Genomic DNA, 23576 nt, shown 5'->3' with positions numbered 1-23576 from the left:
GGGCGGTTAAGGATTTTCTCATACCTGGACAATCTCCATCTGTCTTGTTAGGCCCACTCTCTGGCCCATTTATGTTGTTGGAGTTGCACAAAGGGGGCGGAATGAGGCCTAAGAATCTTGCCATGTGTATGGGAGAGAAGTTGTTAATTTTGCTGTTGATCATTAGTAATGAGGTAATTATTTTCAAGTGTTTATCTTGGTTCAGATTACTTTGAAGATATGTGAGGTGAGATTAATAATTTCTTTGAGTATTTAACTGAAAATATTGTACTGAGATCACTCTTTCTGTTGAATTTAAAAAACATTATTTGCACAACAAGATTTTGGAAAACTCGAGCACAATATTATATTTGATCCTATGTGAGGCCATGATTTAGGAAATGACTAAGTCAGTAGAGAACCTAGTAAAGGAATGCTAATGTTATCAGAGAAATAATCTACATTTTTATTACATGTCCACCTGAAATAATCAGGAAGGTTTATATCTTCTGGAACTGTAAAAACATCAGTAAGTTGTCATTTTTATATAAATGCCCTTTATGAGGGATGTTTGACTTGATAGCTAAAAGATGCATTGTCACATCACAAACGGTTAATGTTTTAAAGCAATGATAGAATAATTAATGCCTCACTCATTTTATTTAAGAGAAGGTTTAGTATTTTAATTAGCACTGTTCAAAAATCGGGGAATTTATTTTGCAAAATTAATTTTTGTGCAAGTTGTGAAAAGGAACAGCTTTCAGAATTTTTCATGAAAATATTCATTTTTGAAAATCATTTATGTGTGGGGTGTTTAGTTTTTGCACACATACCCCATTATCACCCTGTTTTTCCACCAGAAAAAGGAGGGAGGGGAAGAAAGAGGAGGAAAAAGAAAAATAATAATATACGGAAAAATGACTACATTGTTTTCTTTTGTATTGTTGAAAAATAGAAAATGAAAAAAGCAAACCAATTTTTTTCACAGACTCTCCATTTAGAAAATGGTTTTAGGAAAAAATGTTTAAAAATTTTCGATCGGCTTTAATTTTAATATGAAGTGTTTGTCAGCCTATACCTGCTATTAACTTTATAGGAGGAGGGGAGAGGATGATTGAGTAATTAATTAATTTTATACTGTCTAAAGAGAGAGAGGTAAACACTATAAAAAACCCCTTTGTGCAAGTGTAGCCTAGGATAAATTAATTTGTATAGGAGCTATAACTTTACAATGTAAGGGCTAGCTATTGGATGATTCATAATAAATTGTTGGCAGAGGCGTAGCCATGTTTGTCCCAGGATATTAGAGAGACAAGATGGGTGAGGGTAATATCTTTTATTGGATCAACTTTCCAGTGTACCTGAAGAAGAGCTCTATGTAAGCTCAAAAGCTTGTCTCCGTCACCCACCCAAGTGATCCAATAAAAGATACTGCCTCATCCACCTGGTCTCTCCTACGAAGTTATCTTTCTAGGTTTGATCTTGTTAAATTTGCGAAGGTAATCATGTTTCTATCTGACTAATATTTGGACAGATGACATACTGTGCTGTATTACGAACTGTTTGCATCCTTGTAGGAATAACAGAAGATAGCAACGGTGTGTGATGGTATGATCTCTTATGCAAACCTAGATTTGGCATGGTGGGCTCTTGGATGAAACAGTTGGGGATATGTCGATACTGCAGTTAGACACCCACGACTGGTATGTGCCAGCTAACTTGGGCTCATGGTGCTCGGGTTAAGGGACTGTTCAATTGTAGTGTAGATATTTGGGCTTGGGCTGGAGCCTGGGCTCTAAGACCTTGTGACTAAACAGCTCTTTAGCCCAAGTCAGCTGGCACAGACCAGCTGTGGATGTCTAATTGCAGGCATACCCTTGGAGAAAAGCAATCCAGGAAGCATTTGCATATTTTGTGCAGCTGCAGGACTTGTACTTCCCTCCCCTGCCTTTTTTCATGTTCAGGAATGTTTTGCACCCTGGGGGAGAGCTGGGTCAGGCATTTTTCCTGAGGTGTTCTGGAGAGCATGCTTCCTTATCAGTTGGAATGGAGGAGTTGGCTTGGGAAAGGCTTGTCACTTTATTCCTTTCTCTCTGTCTCCCCTTATTTAGTTAGATTTTAATTAAGGAAATTGTTCCCTGGAAATATTTTTGTGAAGGTGAAGTGAAGAATGACTATTTACTTACAAAATAGTTAGGACAGTCCCAACTAATCTCTGCATTCCCAAGTATATTTGATTTGTTCAGGAATAAAAGGGTGGAAGAAAATCAAGTAGGTGGTGAGCCCATAGGGGAGGTTTTTGAACAGTGGTGAGGGGAAGGAAGAGCATGCCAGAGCAGAGAGGAGTTTCAGGAAAGTGGGTGGAGCTGTGGCATCCCCACTGGTTAGAGAAGGAGGAGGAAGAGATGCAGCCCTGTGGGGAAGGAGGAGATAAAGAGGTAGCCCTGGGCACAATGGGGAGGAGCAGGAGTCATGAGCCTGGCTAGATAAGTAAAGTTACAAATGGGAGAAAACTGAGAGTTTGAGATGTATCTATAGCAAGTGATGGCTGGAGGAGGAGGATGTGGGTGGTGGTTAGTTGGAGATATGGCTAGGCACAGGAGACTAAGGAAAAAATCAGAGCAGTAGCAACATGGCTGCAGTTGGCATGGGAACAGGTGAAGGACAGGTGCTCCAGGGAAGCTGAGAGGAGAGTAGGAGCTGCAGTTTGAGAGGAGTGTGAGACCAAAGGACTTTTCACTTCATCTCACAGCTGTGCCCAACTTGCCAGGAAACGTGACATGAAGATCCCAATGAGGTTCCTACGCTAAGCTGACCTCTTCCACTTTTTGCCGAGGCTTTGAAATGGACTCTTTCATTTCCGCATTGCACAGTGTAAATGCAGGAATAAAATAGTACAAGTATAAAATAATGCACTTGAGGTTAGAGAAAAAAGTTTTCATAAGATCACACATTGAAAAATATAGTGTGTGCACTGGGACACTTGCATGGCTTTTTTGTTTGTGAGGAGACATCCTCTCTGTCTAGTTGTTTCAGCCTCCCTTTCCTCCCCTTACACTTTCACCTGCATAGTTTTCCTGGCCCTTAGATCAGAGTTGTCTGCAACCCTGTTCATCAAAGTGCTGCAAAGCCTCAGAATCCTTCTAAAGTAATCACTAAACCTCAATGAGCAGCTAGGCTCTTAAAACCCTTTAAATGAAAGCTTTACTGAATAGATACAGTACAAAATTATAATTGTGTTTATATTCTCGTCGCACCTGCAGGAGCAGGGCCCTGTTGTGCCATGTGCTGCACAGGAGGATGGAGTCCCTGCCCCCAGAGAGCTTACAGTCAAAGGAAACGAAATGGTCAACAAATATGTATTGGGTTTATAAATAATCTCAAGCAAGTAGCTTTATTTTCATTGTGGAACACAAGACTCTCTCATTCACCAAATCCATATTTTAGTAAATGTCTCCATTGGCTCGCTCGTCCCCAGTGATTGGGGGGTGATGGGGTGGGGTGGGGGTGGGGGGTGGAAATCATAACATGGAACAAAGTCCACTGGAAACTACACTTTTCTCCTGTGGTATATTCTCTTAATCAGGGGTTCTCAAACTGGGGGTTGGGACCCCTCAGGGGGTCGTGAGGTTATTACATGGGGGTCATGAGTTGTCAGCCTCCAACCCAAACCCCGCTTTGCCTCCAGCTTTTATAATGGTGTTAAATATATAAAAAAGTGATTTTAATTTATAAGGTGGGGTCACACTCAGAGGCTTGCTATGTGAAAGGGGTCACCAGTACAAAAGTTTGAGAACCACAGCTCTTAATTATCCTCTGAGGCAAGGGGGTTTGGATCCTGCAGAGTCAATATGGTGTGTGTGATCTGAAAACCCCATAGAGAAACTGGGCTCCATCCTCCTGGATCCTGCACCTCTCCAGCTGGTCCCCTTTTCCACAAGAAGCATTGCTTGTTTAGATCAACATTGCCATGGCTTTCATCCACATCACTCAGGGTGAAATCCTGGCCCCATTGAAGTCAATGGCAAAATTCCGATTGACTTCAATAGAGAGAGGATTTAATCTTTGTGTATACCAGGTAGAAGGGGCTAGAAGGTGCAGAAGATAATGCTTGCTTGGATTTCCACTGGGAAATACACTAGATCAGGAGTTCTCAACCTCTTTCTTTCTGAGGTCCCCCAACTTGCTATAAAAACTCCATGGCCCAACTGTGTCACAAGAACTGATTTTCTGCACATAAAAGCCAGGGCCATTGTTAGGGGGTAGTAAGGAGGCCCTACACCACATAGGGGCACTGTGAAGTTAAGTTGCTCAGGCTTTGGCTTCAGATCCAGGTGGTGCGGCCCCTAGCTGCAGTCCCATGTGGCGGAACTTCGGCTTTCTGCCTTGGGCTCTAGCGAGTCTAGTACCAGCCATGCTTGGCGGACCCCCTGAAACCTGCTCACGGCCCTCCCAGGGGCCCCAGACCCATGGTTGAGAACCACTGCACTAGATCACAGTGGGAGCATGCCACAGAGAAGGCCACTTTCCAGCTACACTTGTTCACAAACCACCCTGATCACACAGAGTTCTGGAAAGGGCTCACAACCTCCTATGTGCCCCAACCCCAGTTACATAAGAGGAGAGAAATTCAGGTCTAAGCTTTGTCTTCGGTGCCTGATACTTTGTCCATTGAAGGCTTCCGTCAACTTTAGTTGTGCAGGATCAAACCCTGTGTTTCTGGCCTTTTTGTGAAAAATGAGCTTAAAAGTCTTCCCACTCAGTCAGTTTGAATTCTATAGCCCTCTTGCTGCACGGAAGGTGTATTAGGAGAGTGATTGGTATCATTATGCAGGCCCTCTGCAAATAATAAAGAAGCTTAGGGAGGAGGGATAGCTCAGTGGCTTGAGCGTTGGCCTGCTAAACCCAGGGCTGTGAGTTCAATCCTTGAGGGGGCCATTTAGGGATCTGGGGCAAAAATTGGGGATTGGTCCTGCTTTGAGCAGGGGGTTGGACTAGATGACCTCCTGAGGTCCCTTCCAACCCTCATATTCTATGATTCTAATGCAAAGACAGGCATGCATGTGAGTCTGGCAAAAATATACAAATCTTGTCATGGAACACAGAAAATACAGTAGGATATGGCTTCTGTGTACTGGAACCTAATGTGAGATCCAGAAATGAAAACTGTACATTTTGCAGATTTCCTCTCCTTTTCCTTCCCTCCACCCCTCATACACTGGTATTGAGATATCCGCTATACAAAAACAGGATATCGTCAGCTAGCAGCAGCTTCACCGTTGATCTCGGAAACTAAATATAATACTGGCTGTCTTACGAAAAAAGAAACTACAGTCTAAGAAGCAGAGCAACTAAGCATGGTGGGGAAAATAAACACATTTCTTGCTAGAATCAAAGTTGAGGTGAGTAGAACAGAAACTTTGCTATCAGGTTTATCTGTTATGGCAGAGGAAAGCCTGACCTAAAAGGAATTCCTTTTAAAATTCTGCTGCCAGATGAGCTAGCAGGCTCAGCTGGTTATGCAGCCTAGGGGATGGGAAGGATGAGTGCCCTGGTGAGATGGCTGGCGATCCCGGTCTGATCATGGAGGGATAATCAGTAGGGCTCTGTGTTTGTCACAGAGGTCATGGAAGTCACGGATTCTGTGACTTATCATAGAATATGAGGGTTGGAAGGGACCTCAGGAGGTCATCTAGTCCAACCCCCTGCTCAAAGCAGGACCAATCCCCAATTTTCGCCCCAGAGCCCTAAATGGCCCCCTCAAGGATTGAACTCACAACCCTGGGTTTAGCAGGCCAATGCTCAAACCACTGAGCTATCCCTCCCCCTGTGACCTACACGATTTCTGCGGCGGCCGATGTGGCTGGCCCCAGGGACCGCCGGAGCAGTGGTCCCAGAGGCAGCCGGAGCAGCCGCTGGCCCCCCGGGGCTCTTTCCCCCCCCCCTACAGTGGCTCCCCCGTGGCAGCTGGTGCTGTGGGCTCCACACCCCACCCCAGCTGATGCCTTGGGCTCCCCCACCGGCAGTGCCCCCTCTTCCGTCCCTCCTCCCGCCCCAAGATTCAATCAGGGATATTTATGGTATAAGTTACGTCCAGGACGTGGGCTGTGATTTTTTTGTTTCTTGCCGATGATCTGTCCATGACTTTTACTAAAAATACCCATACCTAAATCGTAGCCTTAATATTTGGTAAATGACTAGAGGAGGAATCAAACATGTCAAGTGGTGGTTGGTGGTCATCTGTGTCTGTCAGAGGCCTAGGAAGAAATAACCCCCTTGGCCTCTGTTCCTGGGCTGGAAAAGCAGGATCATGATAAGAAAGCTGGGATGCTGCAGAGAAATAACACAAGTGAGAATTGAGACCTATAGCTGGTTATAATATATGCAACTCAGACTGCAGGGCCCACAATTCCGAGAGGCCTTTGTGTGAGGTGCAGGAGCTCTGTCTACACATATCCGCAAATGCCACTATTCTCTCATGCTTCTCATAAGGAAAGGCCTGTTGGAAGCTGACTCTTAACAAAAATATTAAATAAGACAGGTCAGTGTCATGGCTACTTAATTTTTAAATGTAGGGAATTTGTTTTATTGTATCAAATCCAAATTTAAATGATAGGCTGTGTACATAAAGCGGCACTAGAATTCTAGAGCAACTCTGAACTACCGGACTGCCACTCTTACTGTAAATGCTAGAGCGTCTACAGACCCATAAATCTGCAAAAGAATTAACGTAACAGTATATGTATGGGATACTGAGCGGTGTAAATATAGCTGGTTGGGTTACTGCTTAAATCAAGGACTTTCTCTTGTTTAGTGGGATTGAAAAATGCCTTAGATTATTTTACTGTAAAGGTATTGAAGTATATTAGATATCCTGTGTTGGCCTAGCTTTCTGAGTGAAGAGCGTGCAATATTGTCTTATAATGGACAATATATAGCCCTGAACATCTTTCTCACTTGGAAAAGGAGTACTTGTGGCACCTTAGAGACTAACAAATTTAAGGTACCACAAGTACTCCTTTTCTTTTTGCGAATACAGACTAACACGGCTGCTACTCTGAAATTTCTCGCTTGGATTTATCAGACTTCAGGTACCAGTTTATTGCATGTACATCTTTGGGTCCTGTATCTAGAGATTTATATGATTAATAATTTTAAATGGTACCTCTGTGTACCATCAGTGTTGTCGAGCAGCATATGACGCTGTCTGGTATGGCATACAATTGAGTGTGCCAATCTCAGGTCAGACTGCCAGAAAACAGAGCAGATACCCCAAACTGATGGTATATTCTATAATTAGATTTCACCAAGACAGTAACAAATGTGTGCTTTTGGATTACTATATTAATTTTACATGGAGCCACAAACAGGCTCGCCAGCCCCGTTTTACCACCCCAACAAACTGGACTTTGTGATGAAAGGTTATTAAACCAAAAATCACCTCATATGGTGTTACCCCCAGCCCCAGAAGCCCAGTCACTTACCCCAGGTCAATGGATACTCTGGCCATCACACCAAAGAGAACACTGACAGCTAATTTCTCTAGTAAACTAAAGGTTTATTAGCTAAGAAAAAGAAATGAGAGGTTAAAGCAGGTAAAATACAGGCGAGTCAAAGTTTGTGAGTCCAGTATGATAGCAGAGATGTAGTGATCTGCTAGTTTTCCTTCAGTGTCTCAGGGTTACCCAGACTAACTTTGGGGGTTGCTGTCCAATTGCTCAGTATTCCACCATGTCAGAATCCATCAGACCAGAAATGCAGGATCATTCCCTTAAACTAGTATTTATAGATCCTGCTTGCAGAAGACATTCACCTACTTGAGTTTTGATAAGTAGCAATTGCAGATTGAGTCTGTGGATTTCCATTGTTGAATACAATGACCTTTGCTTTGAAGTTAGCATTCTATTTCCTGGCATTCACAAGTAGTTGGTTACAGTGATATTACTCTGAAACCTGTCATAATGCAATTGTCTGCCATTGCATTATAATCAGGATCGATAAGTGAAACAATGTAAGTATCATTCATTAGTATTCATGAAGTTCTAATGTCTGAATATACACACACTTTGATCTAGTGTTATTTAATTACAGGGATATATGTAATGTGATAGCAATCAGCAGGTTTATAAATAAGTGAAGACAATTCCATTAACAGTCCTTTGACTAAACTACTACAGGCAACCTACTAGTCAGCATTACACAGGAAAACATAAGTATTCTATGGGAAAAATTTTCACCAGTCTTTATATCAGTAGTTGATGGATATTGGGGTGCAGATTGTGCTTTGTATTTATGGTACAATTATTTTAAACAAGTGTTAAATTAAAACAAACTAAAACTGATGTGATTATATCTCTTTCTAGTTCCTGAGAGGTAGAATTAAATCTAAATAGCCCTTCAATATAGATTACTGCACTATTCAATCAGAGGGTTCTACCTCACATAAACTATTAATAGTTCCTTTCATTTTGAAATCAAAATTGGGTAGTAACTCAATTCTCATTGTAAGGTTAACAAACCAAGTTAACCTCACTTAAAGGCCTTTGCAGTAACCATTGTGAACAGCTTTTTTGTTTGTATTTTGAACTAAAGCTTCTCCAGACTTACTGTGTAATTTTCTTGACTTTAAAATTTTGCTAGAAAGAAGACCTGGCCTGGATCACAAATCATTTCAGACAATATGGCAGACCCCATCCGATGGGCCCGATATCGCTGGCAGCGTCTGGTATCCGCAGAAGGCAGGGATGGAAGCAGCAGCAGCTCCTCATGTGACAAGTGTTATCAATCATCCAAAGTGCCTAGCAGACATAGGATAGTTATACCATGTCTGGGACACTTTAAAGAAGAGTATGAAAAGGTATCAAAATTATATATGAACAACAGAATACGGACTACTAAATACACTTTATTCAACTTTCTACCACGGAATTTATTTGAACAGTTTTACAGGTAAAGGATTCTTGTATGTAATTGTGGATATTATTCGAATGTGGGTTTTTTTTGTTTGTTTGTTTGAAATTCATGTGCTAATATCTACAAATTTGTTTTTATAAACTACTCTTCTCTCCTGAATTTAGCAAGATACATTATCCAGTTTTGATAACTTTGTAACAAGATACATTATCCCAAAACTGATACTCAAAAGAGGTATCTCTTCTCATTTGGTGTCATGTCCTTTCTTTCACCATTTCGGATCAGTTAGATCAGGGGTGGGGAACCTACGGCCCACAGGCTGGATCCGGAGTGTTGGTTAATTTCATCCGGCTTGCAGCGTCCATCCGCCCCTCCCCCCATGGGACTGGAGCTGCAAGCACCAGCTTGCCCTGCTGCAGGGGGAAGCCCTGAGCCTCAACCACCCAGGCGGGTGAGTGGTCTGCGATTGATGTTCTTCTGTGGGTCAATGGCCCATGACAGAAAAAAAGTTCCTCACTCCTGAGTTAGATGGTCCCTCCTCTTGGATCACTGACATAGAGCAGCATATGATAAGATTTCACCCCCATCCTGTTTGGCAGGTGTAGTGGTGGAGAAGAATGAGGTTGGTTCTCCTTTTCTTCAGCCACTCTATGAATTTGCATGGCGGCTGGCTTGAAAGGTGATGTTAAGGGGGTGATGGGAGGGCTCGCTTGGGGAAGCAACATGGTGGCCTCGGGGGGTGTGTGTCCAAAAATGGGTTTTGTAAAACAAGCAAGGACACTGTCACAAGCCTTGCAATTGATGAGATTTTTGGTTGGTCCACTCTAGCTTTAGTGGAAGAGATATGTAGAACATCTGTCATGTCCTCAGTCCAAGCTTCCTTAAGTCATCAAAGGGCTGGTACTCTAGTAATTTTTGCCCTGTGGATACTCTTTGACCACAAAGTCTTGAGGGCTGTAGTTCAGCCAAAGTTTCTTGACCTGCTCTTGTTTCTAGATTGGGAGATTGCAGTTCTATCAGTGGCAAATTTGTTTAAATGGAGGGTGCAGATGTAGAACTTAAAAAAGATAAAAATCTGTTCTCTGTTTTCTGCATTGTCTGATCATCAGTTTGAAGCAATCATCTCAGCAACTCTGTTGGTTGGAGAATGGAAACAGGGTTTGTGTCTCTTTTATTCTTAATTTTGTGGGGAGTAGATGAGTTACTGGTAGCTTCAGTCTCTGTGTGGTATACAATGGGAGACATGGAAGAGGATGTCTCAACACAAGAAAGGGAGCCAGAACAAGGAAAGTGGCATAAACATCTGAGGGAGGAGGGAATGCCCTGTGACGGGTTCAGTCATAGAGACCCCCTTAGGACTGTCACCTGATGTGCTGAGATTACCTCTGAGCCCATTTTCCCTGCCAGCAAAAACACACAAGTCTAAGCCTAATACATTAAGAAACTGATTACAGGTAAAATCTCACCCTCAGAGATATTCCAATAAGCTTCTTTCACAGGCTAGACTCCTTCCTAGTCTGGGACCAATCCTTTCCTCTGGTACAGTCCTTGTTAGTTCCAGCAGACATCTTAGGTGGAAACTAGGGGTGTTCTCATGACTGGCAACCACCTTTGTTCTGTTCCACTCCCTTTTATAGCTTTGGCGCAAGGAGAGAATCTTTTGTCTCTCTGGGTCCCCTCCTTCTAAATGGAAAGCACCAGGTTTAAGATGGATTCCAGTATCAGGTGACATGCTCACATGTCCTGTGAGACCCCAGCCTCCATTCTTCCAGGGCTGGCCTGCACGTACCCAGGAAGGTTTGTAAGTAAACAGAGCCATTTACAACCAATTGTCCTACTCAGTGGGAGCCATGAAGATTCTAAACGACCATTAATGGCCCACAGTTTGCATAATTACAATAGGACCTCAGAGTTATACTTCATATTTCTATCTTCAGATACAAGAATGATACATACATACAAATAGGATGAATACATTCAGTAGATTATAAGCTTTGTAATGATACCTTACAAGAGACCTCTTGCATAAACCATATTCCAGTTACATCATATTCGGACTCATAAGCATATTTCCATAAAACATTATGGAGTGCAACATCACACGCCCTTCACGTATAAATTCATGACTGAAAATGTAGGAAGCCAGCTTTAACAGGTAAGAATTCCTGAGATCTGACGTACTAGTGCAGGAGTCGGCAACCTTTCAGAAGTGGTGTGCCAAGTCTTAATTTATTCACTGTAATTTAAGGTTTTGCGTGCAAGTAATACATTTTAACGTTTTTAGAAGGTCTCTCTCTGTAAGTCTATATTCTATAACTAAACTATTGTTGTATGTAAAGAAGGTTTTAAAAACCTTTAAGAAGCTTTGTTTAATATTAAATTTAAAATGCAGATCTTATCAGTTTAGTGTGATCCTTGCCCTTGCTTTTCCTTGCTGAGTTTTCCAATGTCCCCAGGAAGGCAGTGGGCTAAGCGGGCTGGCGGCCGGGACCCCAGACCAGCAGTGGGCTGAGCGGAGCCAGCGGCTGGGACCCCAGCTGGCAAGGGGCCGGCGGTCAGAACCCCAGACCGGCAGCAGAGTGCCACTGAAAATCAGCTTGTGTGCTACCTTGGGCATACGTGCCATAGGTTGCTGACCCCTGTACTAGTGGATCATGTGGAAACCTCTACCTAGGGCCCTACCAAATTCACGGTCTATTTTCATAAATGTCATGGTCATAGCATTTTTTAAATTTTGAACTTTATGGTTTCAGATATTTAATCTTTAAATGTCACAGAGTTGTAACAAAACATGAATATGTATTTAAAAACAGCAAAATATAAACCTGTAAAGCCCTTAAGTCAGCGTTTCTCAAACTGGGGGTCCCGACCCAAAAGCGGGTTGCAAAGCTATTGTAGGGGGGGTTGTGGTATTGCCACCCTTCTGCGTTGCCTTCAGAACTTGTTGGCTGGAGAGCGGCAGCTGTTGGATGGGTGCTGAGCTCTGAAGGCACTGTCTCCACCAGGAGCAGCGCAGCCTTCAGAGCTAAGTGGCTAGAGATTAGTGGTTGCTGGCTGGGAACCCAGCTCTGAAGGCAGTGCCGCTGCCAGCAGAAGTGCAGAAATAAGGGTGGCAATACCATACCATGTCACCTCTATTTCTGTGCAGCTGCTGACAGTGACACTGCATTCAGACCTGGACACCTGGCCAGCAGCCGCTACTCTCCGGTCACCCAGGTCTGAAGGCAGTACAGAAGAAAGGGTGGCAATACTGAAACCCCTCTACAATCAGCTTGACCCTTTTGTTAGGGACCCCCAGTTTGAGAAACATTGTGTACTTGTATATACTTTTACCATATAGTATAAAAGAGTGTAGTATAGGGTAAAAGTACACGGACAACCAGATTTCATGGGGGAGACAAGATTTCATGGTCCGTGATGCGTTTTTCATGGCTGTGAATTTGGTAGGGCCTTAGCTATACCAAACATGTTTGGTTACGTTTGGAATATCAAAGATACAAATGGTGACTGATCTGTTGGTATGTACAATATGCCCTATTGACCTGTTATTTCAGGATGTTTTACTCCATGAAAATATGTGTAAGTGCTTTGAATTTTCTTTATAGAAGTCCCTCTAATGCTCTCAAAGAAGGTTATTGCTTTGATGGTTAAAATGTGCACAATTTGATGATTAAACGGTTAAATGCTGAAAGTGCTTCAACTCTTTCTGTATCCTTTGTTTATGGTAGTTTCTTGTTTACATCTTTCCACTTATCTAAGGCCAGAAATTGCTGGTGATCTGTATTTGTTTTCCCACTTGATTGAATATGTTACTGTAATAACCTGTACCGAGGAAGGCTGCTAATGAAAGGTGTGTTGAAAAGTTGGAAGGTGAAGCTATAATTATGTAATTTTTCAATCGATGCATAAGTGTTTCATGTTTTCTTTAAGTTAAATTCTGATTGTGTGGGCAGGGGGCGAGATTCCTGATGCTTATTGCTTCTGTGTTTTGCCTCAACATTGACAATAGAAAATTTCTAAGTGATATTGGGCATGGCTGAAGCCGTTAAATGCTAAAATTGAGATGTTTGAGGTTTGCATGGAGATGACCTTTAAGATAATGTGCTTGTGTTTCTATATAGGGTAATAGATCTTTTGCGGGAAATTTAATTAAAATTTGTTGGTGTGACCTCATCACTGAATATCTGAATGATGCTGAGATGTGTGGACATAAGGCTTCCGCTAACATTTTAATAACTTTGGATATAAAAAGCATGGTGTCTTCTAATATGTTGATCTTTGCTGACAACTGCTAATTTTGTACAAAAATCAAGCTGAGAGATGTAGGAATGTTTTGGCATTATGTTGCCTATGAAAAGGAGTTATCATTTTGAAGCTCTGGTTGCATGGTAAGAGCTGAGTTTAGTTTCTTGGTATTTAAGCTACAATAATGCCATGTCTCTTTCCAGCATGCAGCCTCTTACGCAACATAAAGCTCTGCATAAATGTTACTTCTAAAGTACGTAGAAACTTCTGCTTAACTCAGTTTGCTAGTGAACTGCAGGTCATTACATGTGTTACCTGCCTTTTACTCACCTCCTAAACTTCATTCCATTCCTAACTCCTGCATCTGTTTTTTTGTTTGTTTCAGAGCTGCCAATTTATATTTCCTATTTTTAGTTGTCCTGAACTGGGTTCCACTGGTGGAAGCCTTCCAGAAAGAAATTACCATGTTACCTCTAGTAGTTGTTCTCACAATTATTGCAGTTAAAGATGGCCTTGAGGATTACTCAAAATACAAATTAGATAAGCAGATAAACAACTTATTAACTAAAGTATACAGCAGGTAAGTGTTTGTCTGACTTTGTTATTGATGAATAATGTACAGTGTATATTATTAGTGTGAATATACAAAACAGTAAGTTTGAGGAACCTTAACAAAATTGGTTTCTGGATTGATCACTTGGTCACATTCTTATTTTGGTTTAAAAGTGACTTATTTCAGTCGCACTGCTATTGTCGCACTGCTATTGTCGCACAATTTGGAACAGTTGTTAGTGTCTGTTAAACAGTCGCAGAACCAGAATATCAGGGATGTTGCGACCCAGGGTTATAATACAATGGCAGTTGAAAAAGTTTGCATAACACCATTGTGAACCATGCTTTCCTTAAATTAATGCTGTTATGTTTTTAAATCAACTAGTAAAGAGTTCCCAAATAAGTGATGATAATAGGACATGACCAGTTCCTTTCTTCACTTGGACATTGGCTACGAAGTTAGGGAGAAATCCTTGGTTTTTTCCTGATGCTACCACAAGTTTCCTAGGTGACCTTTTGCACCTTAGTTTCCTCATCTGTAAAACAAGGATAATAGTTCAGACATACCTACTGTGAAAGCGTATTGTGAGGCTAAATTAATTAATAATTATCAAATGGAAAGTACTATGGACCACATTACTCTTGCTGTGTGATCACGCAGGGGTATAAGGAGCCCCATTATTCATTTGCTGTGATAGCTATTTCAGGGAGTAGCATGCAGGGAGAGCAAGTGGGCAGCTGAAGCATTGCAGAGAGGGAAGTAAGCTGCACCAAGAAAGGGTGTGGCACAGTTTATTTCTCCCATGGAGGAAGCAGGGACTGGGTCTGTGCAGCCACACACTGATGCTCATGCCTTTTCTTCACTTTGAAAATAAAGTGTTGTTTTTTTTAAAAAATGTGTTGTCTAACACGTTAAAATCCTAGTTTACGTATAAGACAAGTTATAGTTTCAACATGTGTTAGCTGATTGAAGTAAACCCTTGGCTCCCCCTAGTGTAGACATGGCCTCCCTCAGGGCAGATTGCAAAATTACAATCTAGCCCTATAAAGAAAAGGAGTACTTGTAGCACCTTAGAGACTAACCAGTTTATTTGAGCATGAGCTTTCGTGAGCTACAGCTCACTTCATCGGATGCATAGCCTATGCATCCGATGAAGTGAGCTGTAGCTCACGAAAGCTCATGCTCAAATAAACTGGTTAGTCTCTAAGGTGCCACAAGTACTCCTTTTCTTTTTACGAATACAGACTAACACGGCTGTTACTCTGAAACCAATCTAGCCCTATGTAAATGATGAGTATTATTTTGTGATTAATTCTCAGGATGAAAAATTTTAGTTCTCTGACATGTAGCATGCCCTATTGATTTTTTTTTTTTTGAGAGCTAGTTCCATAACAATATGAATAACCTGGAGAATGCTTTCTTAATGTAATTGCAAAGAAACAAAATTGCATCCAGTTCTGTAAATACAAATATCTCCTAGGTACAGCAACTTTCTGGGAGTAAAATTATTCAGCCAGTTATGATTGGAGCCTGAAACAGGAATACAATTAAACTTTTAGAGAACTGAAGTAATTTCTCTCCTTTCAAGTCCTGCATATGTTAATGGTAGAAGGCTTGAGGGCAAAGTCTGTTCTTTTATGGTCTCATGTAGTTATGCTGATAAACTGCAGGTCCCATGAATGCTATTCAGTCTCAGTAGGCTGGAGCATCCAAATATTTGGGTTTCTGAATTCTCTTTATGTTACTCAGACTAAATAAGTGTAGTTCCTGTCAGTGGGAATTTAATTTGCAACAACTAATATTGCCTTGTGACTTTTTTTCTTTTTTAAAAAAATTAATAATGATCAATATAATGTGGGAATTTATTATTTTTGCAAGAATCTGTAAAATTTCTCCAGCTGTGCATGTAAAAGATGTATGTTTTTAATTGGTATGATTTAATTTTTTTCTTAGGGTCTTCTTCATAAACTAGATTGTTTTACTAGCTGCTGTTCATTCTTCTGCCCCCTCCCCACCTTCAGCACGACTATCTGCGATACAGATAACAAAATAGTGTATCGTGCCTATATGTACAAATAGCTTTAGAAGATGTATTTCAGGAAAATTAAAGCTAGTGATACATATGAATGTTTACTATGTATGAATTTATTATCTTTAAGGTACATTTTTAATAAGAAAAATTCACTGATTTTCTGTGTAGATGTCTGCATCTGTGGCACAGACATCCATTAAAGTGCATTAACACTAAAACAAAAATGATTTCATGAGTTCCTAATGTAGTATTCTCTGGTAAACAAATTAAGAACCAATTCTTAAATGTACAGAATGTGTGATTCATCAGATAATGTAGACACCGATAGAGCTGTTGATGTTAATGGGCCCTCTAGAGTGAGGAGGCTTGAACATTCTAAGCAGGAGTGCCGTGAGATGTTAGCACATGGTGCCCACCTCCTTAGAAAGTGGTTAGCCAGTCATACTCCAGATTTCCTATGTCTCGTTTCAGATATAGCATTACAACATTATTGGGAATGAGCAATGCATAAAGGTGGTAATTCAATTTTAACACCAGGAATGTTTTAGAATGCTTCTAATATACATTAATGTGGGTTTATTTATTTTCTACATCCATACTACAGTATTGATTTTATGACTGCTTGGAAAACCCATGATAACGATCTTGAGAAGGAGGCAGGCATGTGACTTGCACTAATTTTATTTTTAGGCTAGCTTTAGCTTTTATAGTGTCCTACTCTTGGTTCTGTTGCACTTTGAAGAATATGAAGTCACCTGTGCTTAACTAGGGAAGTCTGTCAGTACACCACTTATTTATGTTTCCTTTGTGACATCTCCCTTTTAGGCTTGCACTTTTAAGGGGATGCTGTCAAATAGTTCAGGCTCCAAAAGTTTTAGTTACAAAATCTAATGTATGAAATAGTTCTCTGATATTTTCTTTTTTATTGAAATTGTTTTTTTTATTTGCCTGCAACATTTTACTCAGCTAACAATTTGATCAATGCCAGTACATTAATCTGCCAGTCTGTACAAAAATAGTGCACTGGTTGGTCTCTTAGGCTCCATGTTAAATGGTAACAATACCTGACACCAGAAATGCCTTTTGTCCATTCACAATAAGACACAGAAGTGTCTTTACCACCAAGAAGGTTTGATCACTTGGAGCAATCATCACACTCTGTCTGCTTGCACCGGTGCATTCTGTACTGGTGCCCACAGTTCATCAGATGCTCATTGCTTACTCCTTACCTGAAATCCTAATCCTGTTGCATCAAAATAATGTTCACATTAACCGTCTGTGATTATATAAAAGGAGGATTATGGTCTCAGGTAAGCACTGAACAGCAGAAGTAGATGGAAAGAAGAAGAAGAAGAAATAAGCATCAAAAACAATATTTTAAGGGCTTTTGTAATAAAGGGTCCAATTCTGCAAGGTGCTGAGAGCCCTAAACTCCTTCTTGACTTTATTCGGAGTTGCAAGATCTTTGCACCTTACAATGTTGACCTCAGAGCTATTCAAAAATACATAAATGCAAATGTTTTAAGTAGAGTTATGTTCTAAATATTCAGTGATGTGCCAGCTAAATGTTTAAGATTTTGTGTACTTGCCTATCCAATTAAGAAACAAAAATTTGGGTTCTGGAGTCACCGTCAGGAGAGAGAGAGATGAAGATTTGACACTTGGTGCACATAATTTGGAAGTGTAATTCACATAGTGAGAGAATTTTAGAACACGACTTCTCCGTGGGAATAGAAATCATAGGACCAAATTCTGTGCTGAGTTTTACCCCAGTCAACCTCACAGAATGTGTTTTTATTCTCATGTATAAGGTCTGGCCCTGATCCAGCAATTGATTGTGTTGTGGGTACACTCACCCTAAATTAGTAAACTGTCTCCCCAGTACTTTGGTGCATACTGATTTAGACTAACTATTTTATAGTCAAAACAATAATCTTTTGTAGTTAGTTTATTAATTTGAGCTTGCAGCTTGTGGAATTTTTCATTTAGACTTTTATATATATTTCAGGAAAGAGAAGAAATACATAGATCAGTGCTGGAAAGATGTTAATGTCGGGGACTTCATTCGACTTTCATGCAATGAGATAATTCCTGCTGATATGGTGTTGTTATACTCTACTGATCCAGATGGGATCTGTCACATTGAAACAGCCAGCCTTGATGGAGAGACCAATCTGAAGCAGAGGCAGGTGGTGAGAGGATATGCAGAGCAGGTGACCATTGTGCATTTCTAAGCACTTTTAAGAAAACTGATGTTTCAAGAATTTTATTTAAAACATTATTTAAAAAAAAATTTCTAGTTCATCTACTTGGTTGTTGAGGTGGGGCTTGTCTCACCTGCATTGGAACGAAAATAACTAAATCAGTTTTAATTCACACCTTTGGTTATTTCACTGCAAATCTGTGTGTGGTCACTAATTTCAGGTTAAGAGTGTCCTATTTCAAATTAATGTAAGTCAGTAAAAAAATTCTTCTTCAGGTAAATGTCAGTGTGGATTCCGCTATAGGTCTGCCTTTGTGCCTCTATGCATGTGAGACTGGAGTTTTTTGAATAGCAGTGTCCATCAGCACTGCACGTGCTCGCTGTGCCTCCTTGTGCTCTCGTGCAAGGGCATAAAGGGAAGGGCATCCCCGACCCTCCCTCTGTTCCTTCTTACCACCTGTGGCAGCAAGATGTAACCTGGCAAGTGTCCATCAGACCTGCTGGTTCTCGGATTTGGCTAAATTATTTCAAACACTTCATAAAACCTTCCGAACCCTTCTGATTTTCTGACATGCAACAGCCATGAACAATATCAGCCCATCTGGACTGAATATTGGATGGTCACACGTCCCTTGTAGAGATCCCCTCATACACTCTTTCACCTACAGATCCCTTTATATGGCTTCGCAACATTGGTAGATTTGAAACCTGCAGGCTACAATCCCTGCCCATCCTGTGGTGGGATAATTCCATTGAAAAATTTGATGGGACTGTCAGGAGTCACATCAGATCCAGTCCAGACAGCCTGACCCTTGGAAACTGCATTGTCCTATTCCACCGGGCGTGTTCTGTCATCCCATCGGACAGATGGACGCTAGAGATCATTGCCCCTTGCTACCCCATCCAGTTCTGTTCTCTATTTGCTATCCACTACCCTCCCGTCTCTCTCCAAGGACCCTTCTCACAAAAGCCTTTTACAGGTGGAAGTGGTCTTGTTGTTTGTTGCATCTAAGATCCATCGTAGAGATACCACTGGAATTCAGGGGAGGAGGTTTGTACTCCCAGTATTTCCTTATCCCGAAGAAGAATGGGGGAAGGAAAAGGGGAGGGGTGGTACTTTCCTAGACCTGGGGAGACTCAACAAATGAATGTTCAGGATGGTAGTGCTTGCCTCCCTCAGGCCATCTCTCCAAGCTTAGGACAGTTTCATGGTTATGTACTTCCATGTCTCTACCCATCCAGCCCACAGGAAGTACCTAAGATTCACAGTGGGGCCCAACTATTATCAATACAGGGTTATGCTCCATAGCAGCAAGAGTATTCACAAAATGCCTGGCAGCAGTGGTAGTGTACTTTATGAAGAATTCACACTTATCCATAACTGGCTGATCAGATGCAGGTTCCTGCAGACCTTGGCAGCCCTGTCATACATCCACTTCCTGTTCTCCAAACTAGGACTCCTTGTGAACTTGAAAAACTGTCACTGATTCCATTGCAGACAACTGGATTCATAGGAGCTATGATTGACTCTTGGTGGTAAGAGGTTACCTGTCAGAGGACAGGTTCTAGTCCCTTCAGTCATTGGCAAGGGACTTAAGATTAAACCCAAGAACAATGGTGCGTACATGTCTGAAGCTACTAGGCCATATATCAGTGTATACATATGTGACACTGTTAGCCAAGCTTCACCTGCAGCCCTTACACCAACCTCAGCCATAATTGTATTCTTCATTCAAGAATCATGTGATCAGAAGTCATGGTCCTGCTAAAGGTTTTACAGAACTCACTTGGTGGCTGTACTCAGAGAACATATGAAAGGCGTGCCGTTCTACCCCCTCCTCAATAATGACAATTAATTGCCTGCAATTGCCTTCAGTCTGCTTCAGAATCATGCTTATATCCTTGATTTGCAAATCAGGAATGGTGAGCAAAGTGCTAACTTCTGTAAAATATTTCACCCTTGTTAAAATATTACACGCTTGTCATGTCTGCTAGGTTTGATGCCAAGTTTGGGAGATCGTCTCTTCTTCTTCAATCTGTGTTTGACTAATGTGACGTGTGGTGTTCATTCCCACCATAAGAACGGCCATACTGGGTCAGACCAAAGGTCCATCTAGACCAGTATCCTGTCTTCCGACAGTGGCCAATCCCAGGTGCCCCAGAGGGAATGAGCAGAACAGGTAATCATCAAGTGATCCATCCCCTGTCACCCATTCCCAGCTTCTGGCAAACAGAGGCTAGGGACTCCATCCCTGCCCATCCTGGCTAATAGCCATTGATGAACCTATCCTCCGAGAATTTATCTAGTTCTTTTTCTGTTCTCTCTGACAAATAAGTGACACTTTTGTTTTGAATATTTGCTAACTGTGCAGGTTAGCAGGATATAAACAGTTCCTTGGGCTTTGCAATAGTATTTCTGTGGATACTTTTTATAAGTAAACATAAAAATTAGAAAAAACAATATTAGAAGCAGAAAGCATTCAGTATCCTTACAGCCGATCTTAAAAATTTGTACAAACAGATATTTAATGACTTTTCCTATTTAGTATTGATTTGTTCAGATAATGCTTTAAGAGAAGACTAACCCTCTGTATGAAGTTTGTCTTCTGCCCCATAAACATCCCCATGGGGGCAGAAGGATCTGAACTTCCAGTGGAGGTCCTGCTTTCCAGTCCCCTGTAGCGCGCGCGCACACACACAGAGAAACTGAGTGGGGATTGTGGCCATGCCACTCTTTACGCCCTTGTACGGGAACGCAAGGAGATATAGGGCATGTGCACGGCTCCAGCTGACACTGTTGTTCAAAAGTATCCGATCTTGTATGCTTAAGGCACATGCACACCTTGAGTGGGATCCACACTGACTGCAACATCTAACAAACCACAGTTCCTGTAGAACAAGTAACAATTTCTATTTAAATTAACTCTAAATAGGACATGCTTAATCTGTAGTAACTGTCTACATACAAAAAGAAAAGGAATACTAGTGGCACCTTAGAGACTAACCAATTTATTTGAGTATAAGCTTTCGTTAGCTACAGCTCACTTCATCGAAAAAGCTTATGCTCAGATAAATTGGTTAGTCTCTAAGGTGCCACTAGTACTCCTTTTCTTTTTGCGAATACAGACTAACACGGCTGCTACTCTGAAACCTGTCTACGTACAGACTCACACCAAAATAACTAAAGATATGAATTAAAACAGATTTAGTTAATTTGGTTCCAGTTTGTGGGTAGATGAGCCCTAATTTTCCACAGCCTTGTATGTTGTGGAATAATTTACTCCCATGCAAAGTGGGTGTAAAATACTGCTGATCAGAATAGTAGCATTTTACAGCCACTTTGCACTCATAAGAACATAAGAGCTGCCATACTGGGTCAGACCAATGGTCCATCTATCCCAGTATCCTGTCTGACAGTGGCCAGTACCAGAGCTCCAGGGAGAGTGTACAGAACAGGGTAATTTTGGAGTGGTACACCCTAGTCTTCCACTCCCAGATTCTGACAGTCAAAGGTTTAGAGTTGCTCTGAGCGTGGCGTTATATCCCTGACCATCTTGGCTAATAACCATTGATAGACCTATCCTCCAGGAACTTACCTAGTTTGCTTTTGTTTGTTTTTTTAAATCCAGTTATAGTTTTGACTATCACAACATCCCAGGGCAATGAGTTCCTCAGGTTAATTGAGCATTATGTGAAAAAGTACTTCCTCATATTTGTATTAAACCTGTGCCTATTAATTTCATTGGTGACCCTATTTTTTTGCGTTGTGTGAAACGGTAAATAACACTCGCTTCTCTGTTCACTTTGTCCACACCATTCATGATTTTATAGACCTCTATCATGTCCCCCCTTAGTTGTCTCTTTTCTAAGCTGAACAGCTCTAGTCTTTTTAATATCTCCTAATGTTGTGTAAATAAACAAGGAGCAGGGCAGAGGAGAAAGAGGCCCTATATATTTAATTGTTTATATTTATAAATGACAAGAGGCATCTATCAGAGGCTCTAGGCATTTCTGACAGTATGTCAAAATTAACAGCAGGCCAGCAAGGTATGTGTAAATAAGAAAATACCAAGCTTAGATTTCTAACGTTCAAACTCTGCCTGTGGATTTATATCTTAGCCTCAGGGTTGGCATCCTCTATCGATGGAAAGAAGTCTAATGTGAGAATTCAGGGTTCTTTGAAACCCTTAATTATGAAGAAGATATTTCAAATAAAACCTATGAGTTGTAGACTTTGAATTTGACAACCTGAGTCTAATACTCTTTCTTTAAAGAATAGCTGACATGTCAAGGAACTCTCTTGTAAAGCATTCTACTGAGAAAGCATTCTATTTCGATATCAGAGGCCAGATTTTCAAAGCTGCAGAATCTTCATGTATCCCATTAATTTCAGTTGGAATTGTGGGTTCTAAGTACTTCTGCAAAATCACATACACTTTTCCATAATACTTGCCAACTTTCAGTCTTTTTTAAGAAGGGAATTTTCTCAAGGCAGGTAACTGTTTGTTTTTTTGTTTACCATTCTGTTGCTCAACTGCTCCTGCTTATTCATCACTTGTAGTTCTTGTTCTCTGCAATAATCATTTCTCTAGCACTACCTTGCATAATGGCAGGTTTCAGAGTAACAGCCGTGTTAGTCTGTATTCGCAAAAAGAAAAGGAGGACTTGTGGCACCTTAGAGACTAACCAATTTATTTGAGCATGAGCTTTCGTGAGCTACAGCTCACTTCATCGGCTGCATACTGTGGAAATTGCAGAAGACATTATATACACAGACACTGTGTTCTCTGCAATACACAGATTATTGTTCTCTGCAATAATCATTTCTCTAGCACTACCTTGCATAATGGCAGGAAATTGCAGAAGACATTATATACACAGACACTGTGTATATAATGTCTTCTGCAATTTCCACAGTATGCATCCGATGAAGTGAGCTGTAGCTCACGAAAGCTCATGCTCAAATAAATTGGTTAGTCTCTAAGGTGCCACAAGTCCTCCTTTTCTTTTTTCTCTAGCACTAGTTAGGCTTTGTCTACACTAGAAAGTTTTACTGGCAAAACTTCCCTTCTGTTGGTATAGTCTACAGCCCGGTTGTGTCCATGAAGCATCAGCAGTTCATCTGATACATCCAGGGTTTTATGTTGGCTAGGCAATCTCTCCATTCATCTTGCATTCTGATTTATCAAAATACCTGCCTTTGTTCCACGTTGCAATACTTGCTATTATGAACTACTGCAAAGTCTGAAACTGTTGCTGTGAATTAATAATTTTTGTAAGCTACATCACTCCTTGTCTGAATTTTATGTTCTTCCCTGTGAATATAGGTCTCTGAAATTGATCCAGAGAAGTTTTCAAGTAGAATAGAATGTGAAAGTCCTAACAATGACCTCAGTCGATTCCGTGGCTTTGTGTAAGTAGGCGTAGGGGGAATTTGCCATTTGTTATGGTAATTTGGCTCATTTGTTGAAGGCTTGTAATGTTTACTTTTTAAAAGACCTTATATTTAAATCACATTGTCCGATTCTAGTTGCACCCTTAAGTTTGTGTGCATGGTTGAGAAGACCTGGAGCTCCAAAAATGCTTTCTGTACCAAAGCTTGTGAATGGCGGAGGCTCCTTGATTAATTTTTGTTAGAATGAAATTTTCAA

At 41.0% G+C, this 23576-nt stretch overlaps 1 protein-coding gene across 8 annotated transcripts in view; it reads left to right on the top strand.

The window, feature by feature from the left end:
• Positions 1–23576, top strand: part of ATP10D (ATPase phospholipid transporting 10D (putative)) — a 114622-nt gene that overhangs the window by 50509 nt on the left and 40537 nt on the right. For 6 of the 8 annotated variants that reach the window (XM_037897840.2, XM_037897839.2, XM_037897841.2 and 3 more), the window contains 4 exons: positions 8620–8928; positions 13523–13717; positions 17731–17935; positions 23253–23338. In XM_037897840.2, the coding sequence (XP_037753768.1) occupies positions 8660–8928; positions 13523–13717; positions 17731–17935; positions 23253–23338 (755 nt within the window). In that variant the 5' untranslated portion in view covers positions 8620–8659. Of the gene's footprint in view, positions 1–5234; positions 5382–7221; positions 7228–8616; positions 8929–13522; positions 13718–17730; positions 17936–23252; positions 23339–23576 lie in introns of those variants that run through there. The other 2 variants (XM_027833199.3, XM_043544402.1) reach the window with 2 other exon arrangements.

This window comes from Chelonia mydas, chromosome 4 (genome assembly GCF_015237465.2).
Source record: "Chelonia mydas isolate rCheMyd1 chromosome 4, rCheMyd1.pri.v2, whole genome shotgun sequence".
In the NCBI taxonomy this organism is placed as follows: Eukaryota; Metazoa; Chordata; order Testudines; family Cheloniidae; genus Chelonia; species Chelonia mydas.
Note: the sequence above shows the minus strand (reverse complement) of the source record. Positions and strands in the feature narration are given on the sequence as shown.